Below are 19,778 nucleotides of genomic sequence, written 5' to 3' on the forward strand. Positions count from 1 at the left end.
TATATTTGTAGAGCAGCTATAGCTAAAGCTTACATGAAGAAATGTCTTCTCACTCAAGATTGAGTTTACACCAAATTCTTACCATATAAAGAAAATCAAAGCAACGAAGGTGGTGAAGTGAAAGCTACCTGATGGCTAGCCTTAGCTAAAGCTAAACTGATTGTAAACAAACCGCCATTGCTAACTGTGCACAGAGTGTCCGGTGCCTGTTGTATACAAAAGCTCACTAACTGAATACATCCTGCTGCAGCACATACACGCTGTACTGCTACAGAGCTAACTGTGTAGCCTATAAGCATCGTGCAACTGCGCAGCTCTGCTGCTGCCCTGACTATCATCTCCTTCCACTATCTTCCCACCAGACTGCACTATGAAAGGGTACGAATATTACGCCTTCGCGGGATCACTATGAATGCCCTAAGGTGAAAAGCTGGCACAGATCTTTCCGGCAATATAGTGGAACATTTGCGGGACAGCACTATGAAAGGGGCTAGAGTTATACATAAAATGTAAAAACTAGGAGGATATCAAGAAACTTCCAGATAAGAGAAGGGGCCAGGTAAGCAGCAACATCTGGGCCTGAACAGTTAAGCCAGAAGCGCCTTAAAACTGCATTATTTCTAATGGCCAGCAGGGGGCGACTCCATTGGTTGCTAAAAGAAGTCTGAATGTGAAACAATAGGAATATGAGCCTGCTTCTGATTTATTACCTCTGTAAACATTATCCTAATGAGTTTCTTAAAGTTGCCCAGCAGAACAACCACAAGCAAGTCATGTTGGAAAACACCAACATAAAACACACTAGTAATGCTCACAACTGTGAGAGCAAAAACCAAACCACTGACAAATAATGAGAAACAGAATATCACGAAAAATAACATTTATACCCATTGAGGAGAGAAGAAAACAAGGCAGTTCCAAATGACCAGAGAGAAACTGAAGTACTAACTGAAGTAGTACTCACAATTCAGCCAAAAATGAGGTCCCAATGACCTGCACAGAGCCACAACAAAATTGCCTTGAAAGAACTCAGAGAAGTAAAAAGAAAAGACAGAGCGCACAAAAACCAATCTCATCAGCACGTCTCACGATGAGACAGTGAGTCATCACTGGCTAAACAAGATCTAGATATAGGCTTCACAAACCTGATATCAATCAGACAATTAGCCTGCAACACCTGCCCACACTCAGAGCTAATGACACCACAGACCTCAGTGAGTGGCCCCTCACAGTAATTGTTACTGTTGTCAGCATGACTAACAGAACTGTGTCTTTTTCCTGTATATTTTTAGAAAATGTATTTTTGTATTTATTAAACAATGAAATACCATTTTATATTGTTAACACAGAATTATGAAATGATTATATATAGACTATGGAATGACATTTTGAGAATATGGGTTATTTTCCTGAGGATATATTATACTGAAACTTGAGAATATATATTAAAAGTCTGATAATATATATTGAAACCTGAGAATATATATTAAAAGCCTGAGAGTATAAAAGTCTGAGAATATAGAAACCCGAGAATATATATTGAAAGTCTAAAAATATTTAATAAAAGTCTGAGAGTATATATTGAAGGTTTTAAATGGGATTCAATATATATTCTCAGGTGTCAATATATATTCTCAGTTTTCTGTCTTTCTTTCTTTCATACTTAACACCGTGCATCTAGTCTTCGTGCATGAATGTATGTTTCAAATACTATCGTGATGTCCTCGTTAAATAAACGAGTGAACTGAACTAACCAATCTTGTTTTGGTCCTCACTATGTATGAAGTACAAGAACATACTCAAACACACACACACACACACACACACACACACACACAGACAGGGAGGGAGGAGTTGTCTACGTCATGGCTGGGTGTCTCTTTCAGCTTGTCCCACCCTCAGGGTGAGCTCAAAACAGAGAGTGAAACCGGGACGGTGACACTGCTGAAACTGAACTGGTAAGAAAGACACGCTGACATTCGTATTGTATTCTTTGTTGTAATCTGAATTAATTACTAATATTGCCTTGTTACTGACTTATCCGTGAACATATCCGTTAACAGAGGAGCTGTTTTGTGGCTCAGTAGCGATCTGAAAATTAAGACTAGAGTTATAATATTCCCGTAATGTTCATGTAATAGCCTAATTCTGTTTTCCTCCGAGTCTTCAGTAACTGTCAGTAGTGCATGGTAGTGTTTTAAAAAAAAAATTATATGTGTTATAGAAATGCGTTATCATAAAAGTGTTGAGCTGCCAGGTCGTTGTCAGAGGGATGATGAAAACATTGTGTAACCTGTTGGTGTTCAGATAGATCTTCATATTCACACACAGGGAACATGATCACCATAGACAACACAGAAGTGTTTAGAGTAACCCTTTATTAATGGTAGGCATGGTCTGTATGACAGGTATATTTTATTGTATATTGTCCAATTTGTGATACTTGTACTTGAGTATTTTAATTTTATGTCATGCTATCAAGCCATTTACAATGCAGATGTAAATATTTACTTTGACTCCAATACACTTATCTGACAGCTTTAATTACTAGTTATGTTACAAATTTAAGTGTTACATTTAAAATACAGGAGGAGATGATAAAATGAAATTAACTTAAAGTAACACAAAACACTTTTGTGCATTAAGGGCAGTTTTATGTTGACACTTGAAGTACATTTTTTCTACTAATGCATAAGTACTACTGAGCAATATAAATATTTCATCCATCACTACTGCCCACATGCAACATCAGCATATTTTGCAGTATTATACAGAATAATTGTAGTCTACATGGTGAACAGAATGGAATATAATCAAACTTTATTGTCCACCAAGATGGAAAATTGTCCTTTATTCCATCTGACGGTTCATTTAAACACAACAACACTAACACGAATAAAATACACAATGTAAGCAGACTAAAGGAAACAAAGAGGACAGGATACACCACTGGGAGGTTGGAAGTTACAGTCAGCTGTTCCACTGCAGCTTCTGTAAACAGGTTAGCTTGGCATGAAGGGAGGAGGAGAATGGGAGAGGGTTTTTCCAGACAAACATGGGCAATTACATCATGTGGCTGCAGTGAGTAACTCAGGCGGTGCGGGGCAGGCAGGTGGTTACCACACTCTTTCTAGAAGTAGGTCGAAGTTACTGAGAGAGAGAGAGAGAGAGAGAGAGAGAGAGAGAGAGAGAGAGAGAGAGAGAGGAGAGAAAGTGTGTATGGTGACACCGGCCGGCCCTGCCCTGTGTGTGTGTGTGTGTGTGTGTGTGTGTGTTTGTGTCTTATCTCCTTATACAAACTGCCAAACATCTAACCGTTGCCTCTCTGCTCTGACAATGGAAGATTAGTTCTGATAACTGTAGTGTCGTTATTATTATTATCACTGGTGCAATGGTGCTAATTATGTTGCTCTGGAGTTGAAGTAGCCATGTAAGTAATAACTGTAGTAATTAGAGGTGGGGGAAAAAATCGATATGGCATAGTATTGCGATATTTTGTGTGGCAATATTGTATCGATTCATGTATCGGTATTTAGCGTTTATTAAGCATCAGTATTTTCACCGTTTTTGTTTTTTCCTGAGGCTGTAGCAGGATCACTTTTAGGAATATACTGGATATACTGGTGTCATATAAAACTAGAAGATCTAAGGAATCTATGGGCACCATGTGTGTCGAAACAATGCTGCAGTTACAATAGTTTTAACTGCATGCTAAAGACACTGGAACCAGGTATGTTACTCCATCGTGACGTTACTTAACGGAGACAGCCGTATTGAAGCTATACAGAGCAGTTAAGCTTAAAGTTGAGGAAAGTTTGATAAAATGCTGCAGTTGTTGTCGTCCATACATGTTTGATATCAGTTCAGTTCAGTTTGACTGAATACTTTGTTGGTCAGTCTGTGGGTTTGACTCTCATTGTGGAGAAATAAAAAGACTGAAGTGAGATGAATAGACTGAGAATTTTCTCTTATTTGACAAAACAATTCTTGATCAAAATGAACTTTGTGGACACAAAATGCAGTTAAACAGTTGAATTGCAATATATTGTATCGCAATACTCACCATATCACAAAATGCTTACAATCGCAATAATATCGTTTCATGATAAAATCGTATCGTGGGGCCTCTGCTGATTCACACCTCTAATAGTAATAGCTATAGCGTTAAAAAATGCTTCGAACAATTAATGGTTAATTGCTGCCCTATATACTAATTTCAGAACATTAATTGCATTAATATCACAAATTATGCTTGTTATAACTTGTGTAATATCTGAGTTGTGAGTCCTCTGCTTTCTTTATTTGCAGGAACAAATGTTTCAATGAAGAGCATCACATTTTGGATGAACCTGGGTAGCTTTTAGTGTCAATCTTTCTTTCTGGATACTCTAATTCTAAAGAGGTCCTGTCTCTGCACCTGAGCACAGAGCAGCTCAAACAAAGCAGCTGGGTGCAATTGTGTTGTGTCTTGTTCAGGGCTACATTTTTCACCTTCTCTAACAGAGCAATTTTACATTATAATATACTGAGGACACTTTTTGTGGGTTTTTTCAAGCCCCCCTTGTTCCAGCGAGAGGTCAGCAGAGCCTTGCAGATCTTCTGACATTTTCGCCCGAGGACACGAAAAAAGAGGAGAATCGTTGTGGTGGTGACTGAGGGGAGCTGTGGACGGCTGCACATCCTCTGACACACCAGAGAGCATGCTATACCTAAAGAAATACTTCAACGAGGGCCTGATCCAGATGGCCATCCTGCTCAGCCTGTGTGGAGTGAGGGTTGATGTGGGACTGGAGCCCTACCTGCCTTCCTCCTGGCATGAGATGATCTTGGGTCCGACCTCAGCACTGACCCCGACACAGTTCCACAACCTCCGCAACCGCCTAGAGGATGGACAAGAACTGCACCCCAAAAGCGTGGACCTGGACGGGTTCTTCACGGCACGAAGGCTACTGGGTTTTGTCCGCTCCCTTGACAGATTACAGGTTTCTATTTTTAACTTTATCTGTTTTACATGGTAATAAAGGTAATTGCATTGTCACTCTTTCCATTTTGCTCTTTATAGTTTTATTCAACAAAGGGCCCAACCACCATCATTCTTACCATTCTCCCCAGGTTCCTCATGCAGAACTGGAGACATGGCTGGTCCAGCGGGAGCCAGATCCTCTACCAATGGGACGTCCAGACCAATCCTCCACACTGAATAGAGCACCTGCTGGGGTAGAAAGAGACCAAGCTGCTCCGCCAGTGGAATCCAGAGCTGCACTTGGTGCCCTGCAGGAAGAAGAGGAGGAGGAGGAGGATAAAGAGGTACTGCTGACTGTTCACACTGTTTGTGTTTCAACTTGTTCTTAAGTATCATAAGAACTGTCACTGTTCAGACAAGACTGAAACTACCTGCCATATTTAATATTTAATCAATATAGGAGCCATTCATTTAGAAGTATACATTTTGTAGCATATGTTGTGGCTGAAGTCACACACCAAGCAGACTCCTGTGCAGTGTTGGAAAGTAACTAAGTACATTTACTCAAGTACTATACTTCAGTACAATTTTGAGGTACTTGTACTTTACTTCAGTATTTCCATTTTATGTAACTTTATACTTCTACTCCACTAGATTTTTAGGCAAATATTGTTTTTTTTTACTTCACTACATTTAACTGACAGCTTTAGTTACTTTTCAGGTCGAGATTTAACATAAAAAACCTGATACATTTAAAGTGATTAGACTGTTTTTAAATTAAATCTTAACAGTAACAGTAATAACAGTATTTTTAAGGAATTAAATGAGCCCTTTCTTTACAAAAATTAAAACACTGATACTTAAAAACATAAATACAGATAATGTAATAATATATTTATAATATACAAAACAGTTTGATTGGGTCCCTTCTGCATAATGAGTACTTTTACTTCTGATACTTTAAGTAAAATTTAATGCTGATTGTACTTTTTTTTACTTGTTTTAAATGCAGGACTTTTACTTGTAGTGGAGTAATTTCACAGTGTGGTATTAGTACTTTTAGTAACTAAGGGATCTGAATACTTCTTCCACAACTGCTCCTGCGTCTCACCACATTGAGTTGTCACATATCCTGTAGCCCGTAAAATGCTAATATAGTTTTGATCCCCATGACAATATATATATATATGTATATATATATATATATATATATATATATATAATATTAATAAATATAATATATATTAATACAATGTTTATTTTATTATGTAACTAAGTCAGAGGAGTCTCCAGAGTTCAGACATGATTATGTTTAGTTCAGATCAGCAATCTCTGTTGACCTTTGTCCATGCTATAACCCTGTGGGATGTAGGGCAAAAACCACTGTTTATGCGCACTTTGATGGGTTTAACAACTGCTGCAAGAACTCAAAGACAAAAGTTGCTGCTTTCTTTTAAGCTAAAGCAAATGTTTCCAGACGTTGGAATATAAAATAGTTGCTTTTAGAAATCAAAATAATTCTGTTTCCACAGCTGAACAGCAGCCTGTAAATTCAGACACTTTTTCTTTATCTTTTATATATTTAAATATATGTTCTATAATTTAGTGATGTGGACAAGAGTGCTGTTTTTGTTTTGGCTGTCACCTAAACTCAGTGCAATGTCATGTGAGCTGATGAGTCAGAGCTGGATGAGTCATCACTCCACCACACATGACCTCACCAGGAAAATGAAGCAATACAACCGGTAAAGTTGAAATACAGTAGGAACACCCTGCTGCTTTTAAAATAAATACATACAGCAGCAGTAGCTAGGGAGTAACAGACACGCCCTGCTTATACCTCAGTCCCATGGTTACTGCTGGCTGTATGCAGTGACCTAGTTCCTTTAAACGTAATGTACTTAGGAATTCCCAATTTCACACTGAATAAGCGTTTCCCAGCTCAACTGTAGACTACTGTGGTCTCTTACTTTTACATATCATGTGAAAGGTGTGATGTCTTTGTGATGAACCCACAGAAAATTATCAACCAAGCCTGCAGTTTCGCTTCGCCATAGATATTAAGCATCTTTCAGCTCTTAATTTAGGTTGTGCGACCTGCAGCTAGTTTTGGTTCCCTCTAACCGCTCGCATAGCAGCAGGCAGCTGTTTTTAGAGGAAAAGCTCAGAGTGGAGCATTTGGCACCTCAAGAGGTATTAGATATTTTGGTTGAAGAGTTGGTGGAGAACAAAACAAAGCAAAAGGTAGTTAATATTGGACTGATATTTGTCAAATGGCCAGAAATGCAACATTTTTGAACCAGCGGTATGAGGTTTTTTTATCCTCAGCACCAATGACAAACTGTATCCAAAACATAGACACATAGCCCCTTGAAGACAAAAAAGGCCCATTGAAAACCATTAAAAACACATGTTTTAAACTCACAATTATTACAGCATCAAATCATGCATAACTGGGCTATTAACTATTTCCACCAAATTGAACCATTTTCTTATGTTCGCCCTATGGGGCAAATATATGTAATTTCCCTGGGTTCCACTTAGGTTTTTGCTGCTGTATGATAGAGCGCTACAATGTTTGATGACATGTAGCAAAATCAATATTGTTGCAAATCACTGACATATCCCATATTGTGAAAACAGTAAAAATCCCTCCTTGCATCTAGTATACACTCATAAAAGCATGCATTGTTTTTCAACAGTGACTTCATGTAAACATTTAAATAATAAATAATTATTCCCAAAATAATGAATATTTGGTAGTTATGATCATGATCAGTGGTGGAATGTAACTAAGTACATTTGCTTTGTCCTTTTACTTCAGTAAGTTCAGGGATCTGAATACTTTTTCCACCACTGATCATGACTGATGATTTTAACTATTGATTCAGGAAGGTAAGTGCCACACAGCCCTGAGAGTGGCATCCCTCATCTCATCTCACTCTGATAAAAAAGTGAAGTATAAAAAGTAAAAGTGAGTATTTAGACGTGCATTTTCTAAAATTTCTTTAAGCCAGATAAATGGATCAGGGGAATCTGCTGCTGATCATCTGATCTGAGTGGCAGCTTTCACTTCATGTTCTGGCCTGCATGACATTATGCTGTGAGCTCCATTTATTAATGGCAGCACCTCAGACATGCCTGTACAAGCTTTGGCCCACAGGACAGATTTAGGCACATTATGTTACCTGGCTGTCACATCTTTCATCTCAGACACACTGAAAATAATCTGTAGAGCTCATGAAGCACAGAGCGATGTCTGAAACTGCTGCAGATGTCACTGTGGCCCCTGAGGCAGAAATCTTTTCTGATGATGGAAGCAGGATTTAAACTTTGCCGTTAAGAGGCTCCACAAGAAATATGATTGTGGGAACATAAATGTGTAAATGTGTCTTCAGATCAATGCAAAGAAGAGTGCAGAGCTAAAAAAAATGGCACTGATCTTTACATTTGACCCTTTATAAGCAGTGAGGTCGTCGTGGGTCATCGTCATAACAACCAACCACATAAACAAGTTCCATTAGGAACAAGTTATATAGGATCACACAACTACACTCTGACAAAACAAATCTCAGGCACACCTCAGAGGCCAGCGATAACAAACAATATATAAATAGTCAACAGATAAGTCTAAACACACACACACACACACACACACACTAAGGACAAAGTTGATACAGCACATAGAGATCTAAGTACACACTCTGCTTTTTTCTCTTCGTCAAACTGGAAGTAAATATCACAGTGTTTTTGAATTCTTATCATGTATCAAATGACACTTGTGCACACAAACAGTCACACACACACACAAACGCACACACACACACACACACACACACACGTTATAAGCTTGTGACCCACTGACTTGTTTTGAAACCTGATCACTGGCCTCTTGCGTCCTGACACACACTTACAGCCTCAGTTTTGCAATCCCTCCTGTTTACTGCACACATACAGACACATAAACACACCGGCATGCACATAAACAAATGTACACAGATGTATGAGGTGCTGATGCGTGTTTCCTTATCGAGAGAAGAAAACAGGAAATACTTTTTGTTTTTCCCGAGCAACACCAGCTCCAGTTTATAGATTAAAGTTTGTATACAAACATATCTTACAAGGTACAAAATAATTGCTGAAAACATGTAAAAATAATTAAAACTATATAATATGACTGAATTTTAGAGTTAGACTTGTAAACAGTTTTTTCCCATTTCTGTGTTCAGGATTATTTGGGCATGTCTAAAATCATGGCTCAATGACGCACTGGAGCTTCCTTATCATAACTCCGCCCCCAACACTATATAAGTATCTTTTCCATCGGTGGCTAACACTGATACATTTACTTATAACGTTTGCTGAAGCTAACGTTAACTCGTGTCTGCTATCATAGTGACGGAAGATTACAATATCTGAAGTAATGTCCTACATACGTGCTAATTCTGGAGCATTTTATGAAGCAAAAAATAAACCGTTATTGTATGGGTGCAGTGGTGGAAAAAGTATTCAGATCCTTTACTGGAGTAAAATTACGAATACCACACTGTGAAATGACTCCACTACAAGTAAAAATCCTGCATCCAAAACTTACTGAAGTAAAAGTACAAAAGCATCAGCATCAAAATGTACTTAAAGTATCAAAAGTAAAAGTTCTTGTTATGCAGAATGAAGCCACTCAGATTATTAAATTGTTAAAAATATCCCTAATTATTTGATTATTATGTTTGATGCATTTATGTAAGCAGCATTTTAATTTTCTCAATGATTATGATTATGAGGTTTAAAAAAAAAAAAGTCTAATCACTTTAAACGTAAAAATTTGACCTGAAAAGTAACTAAAGCTGTCAGATAAATGTAGTGAAGTAAAAAGTACAATATTTGCCTCAAAGGTCAGAGTCTCTACACCAAATATTCAAACTGTCACTATCACATGAGTGAAATTTACGGCCTAATTTATGGCCTAACTTTTGAGGAAGACTCCTGTGTCAACTTTAAAAGTTAGTATCAAGATCAGAGCCTGCCCTTGTTTTTTTGAGGAGAGAATCTGTGAAATCTTTAAAGGATTTAAATTAGCGGTGGGAAAATACAGTAGTGTCACATTGGACTGCTATTATATAATAGCAGTCCAATGTGACTAACCAGATTAATCCAGGTTTTTAGTATATTTTTTATTGCTACATGGCAAACAAGTGACCAGTAGGTGCAGTAGATTCTCAGAAAACCAACAAGACCCAGCATTCATGATATGCAGCTCTTAAGGCTGTGCAATTGGGCAATTAGTTGAAAGGGGTGTGTTCAAAAATATAGCAGTGTCTGCTGTTGACTTTACAAACACAAAACTATTTTGTACAAACTTTTTTGTTTCTAAGATTTAGCAATCCTGTGAATCACTAAACTAATATTTAGTTGTATGACCACAGTGCTTCACATCTGTGTGGCATGGAGTCAACCAACTTGTGGCACCTTTCAGCTGTTATTCCACTCCAAGATTCTCTAACAACATTCCACAATTCATTTACATTTCTTGGCTTTGCTTCAGAAACAGCATTTTTGATGTCACCCCACAAGTTCTCAATTGGATTAAGGTCCGAGGATTGGGCTGGCCACTCCACAACATCAATGTTGTAGGTTTGGAACCAAGATTTTGCTGGTTTACTAGTGTGTTTGGGGTCATTGTCTTGTTGAAACACCCATTTCAAGGGCATGTCCTCTTCAGCATAATGCAACATGACCCCTTCAAGTAATTTGACATATATATGCAAACTGATCCATGATCCCTGGTATGAGATAAATAGGCCCAACACTATAGTAGGAGAAACATGCCCATATCATGATGCTAGCACCACCATGCTTCACTGTCTTCACTGTGTATTGTGGCTTGAATTCAGAGTTTGGGGCTCGTCTCACAAACTGTCTGCGGCTCTTGGACCCAAAAGAACAATTTTACTCTCATCAGTCCACAAAATGTTCCTCCATTTCTCTTTAGGCCAGTTTATGTGTTCTTTGGTAAATTGTAACTTCTTCGGCACATGCCTTTCTTTTAACAGAGGGACTTTGCGGGGGATTCTTGTAAATAGATTAGCTTCACACAGACGTCTTCTAACTGTCACAGCACTTCCAGGTAACTCCAGACTGTCTTTGATCATCCTGGAGCTGATCATTGGCTGAGCCTTTGCCATTCTGCTTATTCTTCCATCCATTTTGATGGTTGTCTTCCATTGTCTGCCACGTCTCTGGTTTTTCTCTCCATTTTGAAGCATTGGAGATCATTTTACCTGAACAGCCTGTAATTGTTTGCACCTCTTTATAAGTTTTCCCCTCTCCAATCATCTTTTTAATCAAAGTACGCTGTTCTTCTGAACAATGTCTTGAACGACCCATTTTCCTCAGCCTTTCAAAGAGAAATGCATGTTCAACAAGTGCTGGCTTCATCTTTAAATAGAGGCCACCTGATTCACACCTGTTTTTTCACAAAATGATGACCTCACTGATTGAATGCCACACTGCTATTTTTTTGAACACACCCCTTTCAACTAATTGCCCAATTGCACAGCCTTAAGAGCGTGCATATCAGGAATGCTGGGTCTTGCTGGTTTTCTGAGAATCTACTGCACCTACTTGTACCTTGTTTGCCATGTAGCAATAAAAAATATACTAAAATCCTGGATTAATCTGGTTAGTCACATTGGACTGCTATTATATTGAACACTACTGTACATCATAGTATCGCGATATTTTGAGTGGAGATATTGTATTGATTCATGGCCACCAAGTATCGATATTTAGTGTTCTGAGGGGCCACCAGTGTTTTTGCAGGGGCCATAGCAGGCTCATTTTTAGGAATATACTGGAGATACTGGTATCATGAAACTAGAAGATCTAAGGAATATTTAGGCACCATGTGCATCAGGATATTGTGTTGGAAAGTTATTGAATTAACGCTGCAAAGTAAAGGCATTTTTTTATGTTTGATTCAAAGTAAAATTCAGAGCAGTGAAGCTTAAAGTTGAGGAAAGTTTGGGAAAATGCTGCAGTTGTTGTCGTCCATACATGTTTGATATCAGTTCAGTTCAGTTTGACTGAATACTTGGTCAGTCTGTGGGTTTGACTATCATTGTGGAGAAATAAAAAGACTGAAGTGAGATGAATAGACTGAGAATTTTCTCTTATTTGACAAAACAATTCTTGATTAAATTTAATTTTGTGGACACAAAATACAGTTAAACAGTTAAATCGCAATATATTTTATTGCAATACTCACCGTATTGCAAATTGCTTAAAATCACAATAATATCCCATTGTGACTCAAGTATCGGAATAAAATCGTATTGTTGGGCCTCTGGTGATTCACACCTCTAATGTTAACATGGCTAAGGGCTGTTAAAATGCTCCTGACCTGCCTGATGTTACTGGCTTCTTAGTTCCTGGAACTACTCTCTACAGCATGATTCAAACTTGGACTCTCAATTTCACTCGTTTAGTGAAGTAAAAGATATGTGCACATACGTGACCCATTTATGTTCAAAGCTACACACATGTCCTTGCTGGCCAGCTGTTGAGGGTCTCTGGGTTTGTCTGTAAGCCCCCAGCCAGGTCAGGAGAATGTTAAAGCTATTCTGAGCCTGGCTGTCTGTCTCTGGGTTAAACAGGGTACTTTACGTTCTGTACATACAGACTGGCACTATAGATCAGTACTACAGTATCATTCTGTGTATTGTGATGCCTTTACTGCTACTTTGTGCCATTCTTACAGTGGCAATAATGGTAAAAGGAGTCAAAAAACAAGAATGAGAAATGCCTTTCCCTGCCTTGAAATATCTTTCTACTAAATAACAGCTGGTGGTGGAATGTAACTAAGTACATTTACTCAAGTACTGTACATAATACAATTTTGAGGTACTTTACTTGGGTATTTTCATTTCATGTAACTTTATACTGCTACTCCACTACATTTAGACGCAAATATTTTACTTTTTACTCCACTACATTTAGCTGACAGCTTTAGTAACTTTTCAGATTGAGATTTAACATGAAGAAATATATACATGATAAAATTATTTTTATAAATGAAACCACATAACAGTGTATTAAGTAGGTAAATGAGCCCTACCTTGACGTCGTTAATAAATGCATTAATATTAATAATCTAATAATATATTTGGAATATATAAAACAATCTGAGTGGATCCCTTCTGCATAAGTTTTACTTTTGAATTCAAGTACATTTTGATGACATTTTGTACTTTAACTTCAGTAAGTTTTCAATGCAGGACTTTACTTGTGACTTACTTGTAGCGGAGTAATTTCAGTGTTGTATTCGTACTTTTAAGGGAAGTAAGGGATCTGAATACTTTCACCACTGGTCAATACACACTGTAGAGTACTCAACATAATGTGTTAATGTGCTTTGGAGAGACTGTTTAGAGTAATGACTGTTCTCACTAGAATCTTCTTTCTATGTGTCCGTGCAACCAGGAAGGAACGCATCACGTACTTGATCACAGTGGTGCTCCGGAGGAGAGAGGAGAGGAAGAGCAGGAGGAACAGCTGGGCAGGTGGACAGAGGGAAGAGAAAGACAAGGAGGTTCCTACAGCCATACTTTCAATAGAGAACTTACTCAGAATGAAGTAGACCAGGTAAGGTATTATTTCATTGTGATGATAAAAATCATACAGCATTTAAATTGCTTGCAACACTTTTCTGGAAAATACACTTAATCACATATAATCTGTCTCAAAGGGCTTAAAAAACCCTGAAGAATATGCAGGTGTTGTAGACAGAAATGTTGTGAATGTTACTGTATGTTTGTCCTCCATGAGCAAGAGCAAGAATGCAAAATTGTCACCTGTTCATGACAAAGTTAGCAAAAAATAAAGTTTAGCCAAATGTGTTGATCAATAAAAACAGATGCAACAGGTAGAAGCTAGTACACATCAGCGCTGTCACTTTAACTTATATCTTCTCATGCTGAACAGTTCAAACAGCTGTACACCAGCATCTTTGAATTCAACTCAGCAGGAAATAGTGACAGACTGCAGTTTAATCCCGATATCGGCCTTGAAAAAATACTGTATCAAGGCCTAACATATACTGTATGTAAACTTGTGTGAGTGTTAGGTAAAGTGATCAGAGTGCCTGTCACGCTTGGAATCTGAGCTGGATGCTTATCTTTTAACACTGTGGTGCTGCCAGCTCAGCACAACAGGAAAGTAAAAGAGACACGCTTTAGCAGCTGCACCATAGGGGGCCTGTTAGACCCAGGGTGAATGATGAATGAATCATGTTCATGAATTAAAACTGGAAGTGTGTACAATTAGCTTATTTCCATCCTCCTGCCATATTTCAAACTGGCACTTAAAAATATCCAACATGTATACAATGTTATAGTGCTTTACCTTGTTTTTAGGGCAGATTTTAAGAGTGTGCTTTATGAAAAAGAACTCTACAACCTGAAATCAACTTTCCCAAAACCAAAGACCAACAGGCTAATTTTAACAAATTAACAGTATGTTTGTTTTCTTTGAAGTCTCACTTTCATTGTGCCATGTGTGGGTCAAATGTCAAAAGGACATGCCATTCACCAGTGATTTTTAAGGACCAGGCCAAGACTTGATACTGGTCCAAACAGTGTGAGCAATTGGGCTGCAAATTTGTTGTCAAGGAAGTTGCTTAAAAAAAAAGCTTAGGTCAGATATGTTAAGGTGTTCTTAAGCTTCTGAATTCCCATGTTCAATAATGTCTAAGAAATTGTTGCAGCAAATTTAAGTTTGATAATACTGGATGTGGTATTACATGTTGGAGATATCTGTATTTTTTGTAATTGGGTGGCGAGCACTTTTGTTCTGTTCACTGCTGAGAAACCCCCTTAATGCCAATATACATAGGAAACCAGCCTCTGAATGCCCTTGGTCTCTAGTATTTGGTTGTAAAGTTTCATGAGGCTGTGATTATCCTAGAGGTCACAACAGGTCATTTTATACAGTGAGGTCAAGTTAACATGACATGACCAGTGTTACCAATGGATTCTGTCAGTCTTCCAGTTTATATGATATAAATAAATGGTCTTTATGACTGGTCAAATCCATTCACACACACTTATACTGGTTGCAGAGTCTACCCTGCCACGGTTGGGAATTATTTCACGATGAAAGCAGCATCAGCAATTTGGGGTTCAGTATCTTGCCCAAGGATACTTGATCAAAGATCGAACCACCAACCTTTCGATCAGTGGGCGACTGCTCTACTAACTGAGCCACAGCCAACCGGAACTCTACTGTCGCATTAAAACTGGGCCTGCTACAGCCTCTGAAAGATGGAGAGTTGCCTATGGCGCTGGTGTCCTTAAGGAGTTGAAGAGGCTAAACGTCTCTTTATCTTCTTCTCTCTATTTCCAGACTTCTTTGTCCCTCCAGGAGTGTTTGAGGCTGTTGGAGGAAACCTTTCCCTTCACAGAAGAACAACAGGTATAGCTTCCTTCATTTTCTTCTCTTCAATCCATTCTGGTGTCTTCTTAACCCTTGAACAATACTCAGAATTTGTCAAACTTCTTGTTCCACAGTTGCATGATGTTGGTAGTAGAAGGGGAGACCTTGAGTGTCAGCCACCAGGCAGGGAGCCCCAGCTCTCCCATACAGTGCCCACTGGTAACCCTTCTTCAGAGCAGGAGCTGCACTGGCAGGACCTGTTGGCTATCATGGAGCCTGGGGTGCCTGGGAGAATTAAGGTATGTAAATTTACATTTGGTGAAATAGAATATGATGAGCAATCCAAGATACAATTGATTAAGATGTTCTTTTTTCCATCTTTCCTCTTCAGAATACAGACATGATGACTTCATTGGACTACACCCAGAATGCAAGAGCAACTAGGACCCTTCAGGGTGTTGGATCTGAAGCTTTACACCATTATTGTAACAACAATAACGAAATAAGACCGGCTGATCATGGGGTCCTTTTAATGGAGACTCCCCTGCAGCATGGTAATACACCTCAGAAGTTGATGTTTGTTGTAAAAATACATGTATGACCGGTATCTTAAAAATTGGGTTTGGCAATTGATTCTTGACATTGCAGACAGTAGCTGGACAATGCAAGTCTCAATACAAGGCACAGTTACTTGTTTTTGTAGCTTCAACAACTGTTAAATAAGGTCCAAAAATTGTCGAAAAAGAATCTTGTTTTTCCTATTTCCTGAATTCTACAATTCTATTCTACAATTTCTAACACTTTCCAGTAATGGCCAATCTTTATTTTTAGGTTTGTTGGGACCTCCAAGGCATGAGCTAGAGCCAGCGCTGCTTCCCCTCACCCCAAGTGTTGAGTTGGATGACCACAGTTCTACCCTGAACACAGGGGACACTTTGTATAACTCTAATGTGAATCCCTCGCACAGTCTTCCAGATCACACACATCTGTTTGCAGAAGATACTTCAGAAGACCTTTTCATGGGACTAAATGCAGACAGCAACTCAAGTGCCTTCAACATAAATCTGCTTACACAACGTCTTGTGAATACCACAGAAGGTGGTCCATGTCCACAGTATATTCCCTCCCCTGAAACCCTTCCTTCCTTTGATTTTAACTTTCAATCACATGACTCGACACCTCTCCACTTCAGCCCATGTCCAGAGGGGAATGGTATGACTCAGGACCTTCTAACATCTCCCTCAAGAGTCTTTCTGGTTGAAGACGAGGAGGATGTCAATGATGAAGATGGTCTATCTAGCACACTTAGTGACCTCTTAGAAGATGCTACCATCTTGGATGAGATGAGATTGTTGGACTTAGCTCTTGAGGAAGGATTCAGTCCTGAGATGGCAGCCAAGCTGGAAGAGGAAGGTTTCCTTGACAGTGAAATAACCAAACAGGAAAGCAGAGGAGATGATGAGCACTTGGACTCTGGCATGGGAGTCACAGAAGATCAGGGTCTATCAAGACATCAGCAAGGTAGGCAAGGGCACACACGAATGCTGAATTTAAGAACTTTCTATAGAATTTCACTTGACCTTTTCTTGTTTCCTTCTCCTAGACACTGAGGATGAGGCAGACTCAGACTCTGGTCTTTCTCTGGACTTCAGCCACAGCCCTGCTTCTCCATGTGCTTCTGAGGCTTCTTCCTATTCATCCTCATCCTCATCTTGTGTGTCAGCTGTGGAGAGTCCCTTCTCTGAGGACGAGGACACAGAGGTTGAGGAAGGGTTACTTGGTTCAGATATGGAGGTGGAGATGACCATAAAGCAGGAGGAGCTGGAAGAGGAGGAGATGGGGGCAGTAGGAGGAGGGTACCCAGAAGATGTAAGGAAACCCTTTCCTACAAACTATGGGGATCACAAGCTATATAATGGCTTTCCTTGGCTAGACCCTATAGGTCATGATCACACATACAACCAGCCCTCCTCACCCATCTTCTCTCCGTCCTTGGGCAAGATGCCCACCAAACGCACCAAATCCTCCTCGCGTCGTGACAATGCCAAGCCTTACCACCACTCTTCTTCCAGACACATCTCCAAGACCAAAATGTGGAATCGGGATGAACGGCGTGCGCAAGCCTGGAAGATCCCTTTCTCCAATGAGATGATTGTTAATCTGCCAGTAGAGGAGTTTAATGACCTACTGGCCAATTACCAACTCAGTGAGGAGCAGCTAACACTCGTCAGGGACATTCGCCGCCGTGGTAAGAACAAAATAGCTGCTCAGAACTGCAGGAAGAGGAAAATGAATGTGCTGACAGAACTGGAAGATGATGTGTCAGGTTTAAGGCGCTATCGGTCGCGGCTCCTCCGAGAGAAACAGGAAGCCCTGAGGAACCTGCAGGAAATGAAGCGCCGACTAGGAATGTTGTACCAAGATGTCTTTTCCAGGCTGAGGGATGAGGAGGGGATGCCCTTGAACGCCATGGAGTACCGGCTTAATTTCGAGTCCAATGGTGGCGTTACGGTAGCTTCACACCAACCAGAGGCAGTGCTGCCACTGACAAAAACCAGCAAGAAACAGAGGGACAAAAAGAAGTGAGGAGGTGGACAAGCCAGACTTTTGTTGGCTCAGATGTTCTTGACATTAGCAGGAGTGTGATCTTACCACAAAAAAGCAGGAAATACTGATGTGGTGGCAAATGAGGAACACTTCTTCTTTAAATGGTGTCAATGGAGGTGCTGAAAGGTACCATGAAAACACACACCCAGTCCTTGCACACCAAAACAGATATCCCAGAGAGTTTTTATTTAATGAATTGGTGAATGGCAGGTTGGACAGAGGTAATTAAGACGTTCTTTGAAAGGGGAGGGGATAATTTATTATCATAATGATGTTGATGGTGATAAGGAAACCTTTACTCCAGGATTTGTTACTCTCAATTTTTTATTATAAACATTTTCTACACTGGGAAGGAATTTCAGTTGCTAAGGTCAAACAACTCTGGGGTTAAACTTGACAACATCGTGGAATGAAAACATCAGAGGATAGCTGACCTGGGACCAGCGCTTTGCAATGCTAGTCGCAAAGTTCTGCTTAATAGTACTGACTTGTCAACACACTGATAGCAGGCTGGATCCTGGCTGTCAGCTAATATAGCCAAGCAACCGCAAACACTACAGTGACTCTGGGTCGCCAAGGAAGGGCTGCTGGTACACAGGAAGGGAAGTTGTAGTTGTGCCCCACAGGCTAATAGAGGTGCAGCATCTCGCTCAGACACTTCAGCAGGTTAAAGACAGGGGATGACGAGGATCAAACCAGTGTGTGTAGAGTTCCCAGATCGTGCAGGAACCACAGTCCAGCCCGCCGCCAAAAAGTGAACTATGCTATTCACCAATACTTCAAGACAATAGGCACCGTCTCCAGCAGAAGCCTTTCAAAATTCTACAAAGAAAGGATTTTTGCCACCTTGGCCACTTTGCTGGACTTTTTGGGATAACATATGCAAGTTAGGACAAACTTCACATCTGGGAGTTCAAGTTTATCACTTGATTTACTTTTTTACAAAACAGAAAAACCTTTTGTTTATATAAGCTAAAATTTTTGTATAGGGCACTAAACATTTTCACATCAGTGTATGTCTGGCCTGAAAATCAGACAATCTAATACAAAGGCCTGCTCTGAATATGAGTAACTGACAGAGAAATGACCCATAAGGTGTGCCTGGTTTTGTTGTTCATATATCCAACACACCTATGTGACTGTGAAACTATGGACATTTTTGCCTTCGAACAAAATGGGATGATGAATGAGTTTGCCAAATGTAGCTCAAGGGTAGTGACCTCAATTCAAAGGCAGGATTTGGACCCGTTATCACTCTTAAGATCTGGAATGTTTTAAGATTGATAGATCAAAGTGTTTGCCACAAATACACATGAATGTACTGTGATATTGTAAAGATAAAAGCTTTGGCCTTCAAAGACAGGTAACAACAGATAAAACTCCATACAGATTCCATTTACACCTTTAATTTAAATATGCAGTTTTTCTAAATTCTGTTTTTTTAATTTTAGTTGTCTGTTCAAAAGTAAACGTTTTAGGTTATACTAAATGTTTGTGTTATTGGCAAAGCATATTTAGTATTTCTCAGGAATGAGCACAGCCATATCAACAGGCTTTGTGTTACTACAGTCAGTGTTTTTCATAGTTGACACCTTATTTTCAAAGCAAACTACTGTAAATGTCTGTTTTGCAGATATCTGAATGGCAAAGTAGTGCAGTGGAATGTAATCCTGTCTGTCAAATTTATGGAGGCCAATAATAACCTGCATGCCTATCACTACCACAGATGGGATAAGCTTTTGTTATTTGTTTGTCACATTTTAACATTTTGTACTTGGTG

General features: G+C 39.3%; 1 protein-coding gene across 1 annotated transcript; it reads left to right on the forward strand.

Moving 5' to 3' along the window:
- Nucleotides 1-4,669: 4,669 nt before the first annotated feature.
- On the forward strand, nucleotides 4,670-19,413 carry LOC131983111 (endoplasmic reticulum membrane sensor NFE2L1-like). The gene is made up of 8 exons (XM_059347714.1): nucleotides 4,670-4,982; nucleotides 5,113-5,307; nucleotides 13,442-13,603; nucleotides 15,362-15,430; nucleotides 15,526-15,690; nucleotides 15,783-15,945; nucleotides 16,223-16,912; nucleotides 16,995-19,413. Exons 1-8 carry the CDS (start codon nucleotides 4,701-4,703, stop codon nucleotides 17,975-17,977), a joined length of 2,709 nt encoding a protein of 902 aa, XP_059203697.1. The 5' UTR covers nucleotides 4,670-4,700; the 3' UTR covers nucleotides 17,978-19,413.
- The last annotated feature ends 365 nt before the right edge of the window (nucleotides 19,414-19,778 follow it).

Source organism: Centropristis striata, chromosome 13 (genome assembly GCF_030273125.1).
Source record: "Centropristis striata isolate RG_2023a ecotype Rhode Island chromosome 13, C.striata_1.0, whole genome shotgun sequence".
Classification (NCBI taxonomy): Eukaryota; Metazoa; Chordata; class Actinopteri; order Perciformes; family Serranidae; genus Centropristis; species Centropristis striata.

Bases quoted from the DNA above. Each gene is read 5' to 3' on its own strand.
- LOC131983111 (XM_059347714.1), top strand. From the start codon at position 4,701: ATGCTATACCTAAAGAAATACTTCAACGAGGGCCTGATCCAGATGGCC. The intron at 15,946-16,222 runs GTAATACACCTC...CTTTATTTTTAG, and splicing joins GGAGACTCCCCTGCAGCATG to GTTTGTTGGGACCTCCAAGG. The intron at 16,913-16,994 runs GTAGGCAAGGGC...TCCTTCTCCTAG, and splicing joins TCTATCAAGACATCAGCAAG to ACACTGAGGATGAGGCAGAC.